Source organism: Cebus imitator, unplaced genomic scaffold, assembly GCF_001604975.1.
Source record: "Cebus imitator isolate Cc_AM_T3 unplaced genomic scaffold, Cebus_imitator-1.0 Scaffold372, whole genome shotgun sequence".
Lineage (NCBI taxonomy): Eukaryota > Metazoa > Chordata > Mammalia > Primates > Cebidae > Cebus > Cebus imitator.
In genome coordinates this window covers 897,167-904,256 of record NW_016107687.1, presented here as the reverse complement: position 1 = coordinate 904,256, position 7,090 = coordinate 897,167, and the positions used below count along the sequence as shown (strand labels likewise).

At 37.3% G+C, this 7,090-nt stretch overlaps 1 protein-coding gene across 1 annotated transcript in view; it reads left to right on the top strand.

Annotated features, from left to right (window-relative positions):
• Positions 1-5,729, top strand: part of XPOT (exportin for tRNA) — a 38,886-nt gene extending 33,157 nt beyond the window's left edge. Inside the window, exons 20-21 of the mRNA XM_017507309.2 lie at positions 688-735; positions 4,317-5,729. Of these exons, the coding sequence (XP_017362798.2) occupies positions 688-735; positions 4,317-4,433 (165 nt within the window). The 3' untranslated portion in view covers positions 4,434-5,729. The remainder of the gene's footprint in view (positions 1-687; positions 736-4,316) is intronic.
• The last annotated feature ends 1,361 nt before the right edge of the window (positions 5,730-7,090 follow it).

Below are 7,090 nucleotides of genomic sequence, written 5' to 3'. Positions count from 1 at the left end.
TTTTTTTTTTTTTTTTTTTTTTTTTTTTTTTTTTTTTTTTTTTTTTTTTTTTTTTTTTTTTTTTTTTTTTTTTTTTTTTTTTTTTTTTTAAATTTAGTGATTTCAGATCAGGTTCATTTTTTAAAAAATTGACACCTTCTGGATTTTTTATGGATTCTTATTCAATCCCAATGCCACAGCTGAATTTTACAAATTCATCAGCTGCTTCAACACATGATTTTTTTCTAGGACCATGAAAGGGCATATGGCACAAACATTCTTTCAAGCTGGAGTATTAGTTTCCTACTACTACTTTAATTCTAAAACGTGCACTTAGTGGTTTTCTATAATCATTAAGAGCCCAGAATGGCAACTTGATCCTCCTTGTGTGATAGTTTCCCTAGTTCTTATTTTCACAGTACCTAATGTCAGTTTCTGCTTTCTCACTTTCCCACAACCTAGTAAAAGCTAGATTTCATAATTGTAATTGACTACATTAAAACAACAGTTTGTATTTTTGTTTTTTTCTTTTTTTTAAATTCAACCCACTTAGTCCACCTGCCTGTTATCTTTCTTTCTTCTATCCCTTTTCTGGAGTTAAATATTTCTCATTTATTTGAATTGCCCTGGCAGTGGCCAGGGTAGTAAAGAGCTGGATCACTAAACAAGAATTGAGTACATGAAAATTCATAAACTTGTTTTTCACAGGCTTTATCTGAGTGTGCAGTGACACTGAAAACAATTCATCTCAAACGGGTAAGGCTTGTAGTCCATGCCCTGTCATTGTCATCTCACATGTGGTATTATTATCTTGGTTCTTGAAAGATGTATCTTATATAAAATTCCTTTTTTAAAAAAAAATTTTATTTTTTTTTAAATTGCGCTTCATTATCAATACACTGTGTAAAACTTAACTATTGTTTTGACTTTTTTGGATGTGGGGAAGAGGATGAATGAAAGTAGCAGTATCCTTTTATTGTCGTTCATGTTTTCGGAAACATGTTTTGGGTTGACTAAGGATGTGAAAAATCTTAGCCAGAATTTAAAGATTCAGTTTTCATGATATTTTTTTATTATTATTTTTTAATTTTTTTTTTAAAGATGGGGTTTCTCCATGATGGCCAGGCTGGTGTTGAACTCCTGACCTCAGGTGAGCCACCCACCTCGGCCTCCCAAAGTGCTAGGATTGCAGGCGTGAGCCACCATGCCTGACCAGTTTTCATGATCTTGTAGGCTTCCTCAATACTATATTTTTAATTTATTTTTATTTTTATTTATTTTTTTGAGACAGTTTTGCTCTTGTTGCCCAGGCTAGAATGCAGTGGCACAGTCTTGGTTCACTGCAACCTCTGCCTCTCAGGTTCAAGCAGTTCTCCTGCTTCGTCCTCCTTAGTAGCTGGGATTATAGGCGCCTGCCATCATGCCCAGCTAAATTTTATATTTAGCTGGGACGGGGTTTCACCATGTTGGCCAGGCTGGTCTCGAACTCCTGACCTCAAGTGATCCACCTGCCTCAGCATCCCAAAGTGCTGGGATTACAGGCGTGAGCCACTGCTCCCAGCCTATTTTTTATTTTTATTTTTTGAGACAGATTCTCACCCTGTCACTCAGGTTGGCTAAGTTTTATATTTTTTTAGGGATGGGGCTTCATGATGTTGGCCAGGCTGTCTTGAACTCCTGACCTCAAGTGATCCACCTGCATTGGCCTCCCAAAATGCTGGAATTACAGGCGTGATCCACTGTGTTCGGCCTTGGTTATTTTTTAAATATGTATTTTACTTTATTTTTTGTGACAGGGTCTCTCTTCGTTGCCCAGGCTGGAGTGCAGTGGCATGATCTTGGCTCACTGCGGTCTCAACCTTCTGGCTCTTCCCACCTCAGCCTCCTGAACAGCTGAGACTACAGGCACCCATCACCACACCCAACTAATTTTGTGGTTTTGTAGAGATGGGGTCTCACCATTGTGCCTAGGCTGGTCTTGAACTCCTGGGCTCAAACGATCCTCCTGCCTTGGTTTCCCAAAGTGCTGGTATTACACCATGCTCGGCAGATTCTGGGTATTTATAAATAACTGGAATTGGTTGCCAGCATTTTAAACTCTCAAATACTTTTTTTAACCGAAAATTCCTGCCTCCAACTTCTCTCAAAGCCATAAAATGCCAGCACAGGACTGGTATTACCACATAGCTACAGCCAGCTAAAGAGCAGTAGTTCCCCTCACCTCCTAAAAAGAACATGAACTTTTGCTCACTGTTCTCCATTCAGGCTGTGCACTCATTTGAACTTGATTTTTTGATTTTGATAGAGACTGGAAGTGTTTTCAATTTAGCAGCATTTATTCTACACTTGCTACGTGCTAGGGTAGGGTAGGTGTCTGTTTAGGGACGGCAGGGTAACTGCATAAAGATGCATGAAGCATCCCCTGATATCAGGGATCTCAGAATCAAGGGAGGCCAACAGATAAAAAACTCCAGTGGGTTAAGTACTTTAGTGGAGACATATAAAATGCTATGGAACTAAAGCTGAACAGGCAATTTTGCCTAAGGGGTCAGTCTAAGCAAGCTATAGGAAAGAGGTGATATTTTTGATGGCCCTTAAGATAAATAAATGTAGATTGATGGGACTAACAGGAAGCTGGCATTCTGGGCAAAGTTAAGTTGGTGTACAAAGACAGAACAGATGTCGCATGGTGGATTTGGTGGGCCATTATAGAGTTAATCCTGTTTAGCTAAAGAATAGAGGCAGAAGTGATAGCTAAAAATAAGATGAGACTACGTTAAAAGCCTTGTGTTACATGTGTAAAGTTGGGAAGTCAGTAGGTAGTGGGTTTGTAATTTAAGAGGGAAAATGTTCCAAACAATGGGTCTGAAGCAGTTAGAACTAAATACTGATTTTGGAGTCCTCAGTGTAAGTCAGTCTGTAAAGCCACGGGAATGACTAAGACTTTCTAAGACCAGAACAGAAAGAACCTCGGCTCAAGCTAGAGTCAACAGAAAGGTAGAAAGAGAACCAGATAGCCAGGAGTGGTGATGCATGCCTGTAATCCCAGCTACTTGGCAGGCTGAGGCACGAGAATTGTTTGAACCCAGGCGGTGAGGTTGCAGTGAGCTGAGATTGGGCCACTGTACTCAAGCCTGGGCAACAGAGCGAAACTCTATCTCAAAAAAAAACAAAACGAAAAAGCAGAACTAGAGGTAGGAGTGTTATCAAAAATAAGGGAAGAGAGTCTCAGGAGATTGGATGGCATTATTTGGATGCTAGACAGTCAAGGTGGATGTGGATGAAGGATGAAAAGGAATAGTAAGGATGGTATTTCTAGTTGAGCAGTATTTTTTGTACCCATAGAAGTCTTAATTTAAACACACAGAGTTGAGTCAGACAATACTATATTTTAAAGTGTTTTGTTTCAAAAACAAAAAAAAAATGTTTTGCTTCATTGTTCTATTTTCTCATTCTTTTGACTGACTTGAGGTACAAGTTTACTTTTCCTGATTCAAAACAAAACTACACTCTTAAAGTGATAACAGTGAGGTTACAAGGTGATGAACAATGCATAGGAAGCAAGCATAGACAGGGTAGACACAAGAAAAAGATGACAAGGAAGGTAGGAGGGATCTGGGAAACAGTGCAGGGTTTCTGCTTCTCAAATAAAGACAGGTTTCCTCTGATGGGTCATTAATCTATGACCTAGATCCAAGGTGAAGGAGGAAACAAATCCTTTGATTCAGGAGCACTAATATAAACAGAAAATCCAGGTGTCAGTGCAAGGAAGAGTACATTGAGGAGAGATGGAATGATTTTTTTTTTTTTTTTTTTTTTTGAGCTGGAGTCTCTCACTCTGTCACCCAGGCTGGAGTGCAGTGGTGCAATCTCGGCTCTCTGCAGCCTGCGCCTCCTGGGTTCAAGCAGTTCTCCTGCCTCAGCCTCCTGAGTAGCTGGGATTATAGGCATGCACCACGATACCTGGTTAATTTTTTTGTATTTTTAGTAGAGATGGTGTTTCACCATTTGGCCATGCTGGTCTTGAACTCCTGACCTCAAGTAATCCACCACCTTCGGCCTCCCAAAGTGCTGGGATTGCAGGCATGAGCCACTGTGCCCGGCCAAGAACCTTATTTTTCAGATGGAAAAACTGATACTCAGAGAGGTTAAGTAACTTGCCCAAGTTACTAGAAAGTTGCCAGAGCCAGACTTCAAACCAAGGCAGTCTGGTTCTCGAGTTTGTGTTATTAAGCACAAACTATGTTGCTTTTAAAGTGTACATGTAGTTTTCCTGTTCTTTTTAAGCTTATTAATGTCAAGCAAGAAAATAGTTCTAAGTATCTTTTAATCTTCAGGGCCCAGAATGTGTTCAGTATCTTCAACAAGAATACCTGCCCTCCTTGCAAGTAGCTCCAGAAATAATCCAGGTAAGAGCTGTTTCCTACCATCATATAGGCGAGAGATCACAGTAGTAACAGCATTGCCTGTGACACTGTCACCAGTAGAAATCACAAATATTTTCATATTACATAAGTTGTTACTAGTATCTCAAAATACTGGTTATGCTTATCACCTTTTTGGAAATTATGAGTTACTAAGTAATATCACTACACCTTGTTACTGAACAAGTTAATAAGTCCTTAGTGTTCTACCATATTTTAAATAGTCTGATAACCATTATTCAGTATAATTGGCTTCTGTTATAATCCCATGTAGTATGTTTTACACATTTTTTAAAGAAACATTCTAAAAGTAGTCTAACAGGCTTTTCCAGACTGCCGAAGGGGACTACAGCAGAGTTCTGAACCTTTGTGCCAGGTAGTTCATTGTATGTATGCCAAGCTTATCAATGTTTCATCTGTAAATCTGAAACTATTTTAAGGAAAGTGTCTAGAAAGTTACCTTATACTTTTAAGAAGTCATTTGTATAATACTGTTTCTTGGCATATAATTTTTCAGATTTCTTATCCAGTAGTACATGGAGTTAATGAAGTATCTAAAACTAGAATTATAATCTCTTATGTATATTTCAAAATTTGTTTCTTCATCATTAGTGTTTTTGTTTTCTTTATTTTGTTGTAAGAACACTTACATGAGATATATACCATCTTAACTATTTTAAGTGCACAACACAGTATTGTTAATTATAGGGACAGTGTTGTACCTATAAAACATAGGTAGATCTCTAGAACATATTCACCTTGCATAACTGAGACTTTATACCTGTTGATTAGCAACTCCCATTTCCTCCAGCACCCATTTCCTGGAAACCACCATTGTACTCTGATTCTGTGAATTTGACTGCTTTGGATACCTCATATAAGTGGAATCATACAGTTATTTCTCTTTTTGTGGTTGGCTATTTCACACAGTGTCCTTTAAGGTCATCCATGTTGTTACATATGGCAGGATTTCCCAATTTTTTAAGGCTGAATAATATGCCATTGTATGTATATATCACATTTTCTTTGTTCGTTAATCCACTGGTAGATTCATTTGGGATATTTTCACAATCTGGCTATTGTGAGTAAGTGCTACAGTGAACATGGGAGTGCTTATATGTCTTTGAGATGCTGACTCTAATTCTTTTAGATAAATACCAGAAGTGGGTTTGCTGGATCACACGGTAGTTCTATTTTTAATTTTTTGAAGAAACTTCTTACTGTTTTCTGTAGTGGCTGTATACCATTTTGCTTTTCCATCAGTTGTGTAGCAAGGTTCCAATTTTTCCACATCCTCATCAATACTTGTTGTCTTTTTTTTTTTTTTTTTTTTTTTTTTGCTTTTTTTGTTGTTTTTTTTTTTTTTTTTTTTTTTTTTTTTTTTTGATTCTTTTTTTTTTTCTTTCAGCTTCCTCCTCTATTTTTTTTTTTTTTTTTTTTTTTTTTTTTTGTAGTAGCCATTCTAAGAGGTGTGAGGTAATATCTCATTGTGGTTTTGATTTACATTTCCCTGATGATTAGTGATGTTTGAGCATCTTTTCATATACCTGTTGGCTATTCATATTTGAAGAAGTCTATTCAAGTCTTGAGCCCATTTTCTTGTCAAGTTATTAGGTTTTTTGCTATTGAATTAAAGGAGTTTTCAATATACTAGAAATCAACCCCCATCAGATAAATGGTTTGCAGTTATTTTCTCCCATTCTTTAGCTGTTCCAGAGGTTGCCTTTTTGCTCTGTTGATTGCTTACTTTATGGTGCAGTAGCTTCTTAGTTCGATGTAGCTCCACTAATGTAGCTTTTCATGATATCAGTGAAATCATTTCCAAGACCAGTGTCATAAAGCTTTTCCTGTTTTCTTCTAGTTTTGCAATTTGGGGACTTACATATAAAATCTTTAATACATTTTGAGTTGATTTTTGTGTATGGTATAAGATAAGGGTTTCGTTTTCTTTTGCATGTAGATAATCCAGCTTCACCAGCACCATTTATTGAAGAGATTATTGTTTCCCCTTTGTGTATTCTTAGTACTTTTGTTGAAGATCAGTTGACTGTATGCAGGAGTTGATTTTCAGATTCTATTTTGTTCCATTGGTTTATGTCTGTCTTAAAATAGACAGGGTCTCACTCTGTTGTTTGGACTAGAGTGTGGTGACACCATGATAGCTCACTGCAACCACAAACTCCTGGACTCTAGGAATCCTTCTGCCTCTGCCTCCCAAGTAGCCAGGATATATGTCTGTCCTTTGCTAGTACCATACTGTTTTCATACTATAATGTTGTATTTTGAAATCAGGAAGTGTGGTATATCCAGCTTTGCTCTTTCTCCAGATTGTTTTTGGCTATTCCAGACCTTTTGTGATTCCATGTAAATTCTATTGTTGTTTTTCTATTTCTATAAAATATGCTCTTGGAACTTTTATACAGATTGCCTTGAATCTGTACATTGCTTTGTTTTTTGTTTTTGGAATGATTAAAAAGCTTTTAAAGTTTTTTTAAATTTATTTTTATTTTTTTGAGATGGAGTCTTGCTTCATTGCCCGGGCTGGGGTGCAGTGGCATGATCTTGGCTCACTGCATGCAAGCTATGCCTCCCAGGTTCAAGCGATTCTTGTGGCTCAGCTTCCCTAGTAGCTGGGTTTACAGGCACGCACAACCATGCCTGGCTAATTTTTTTTTTTTTTTTTTTTT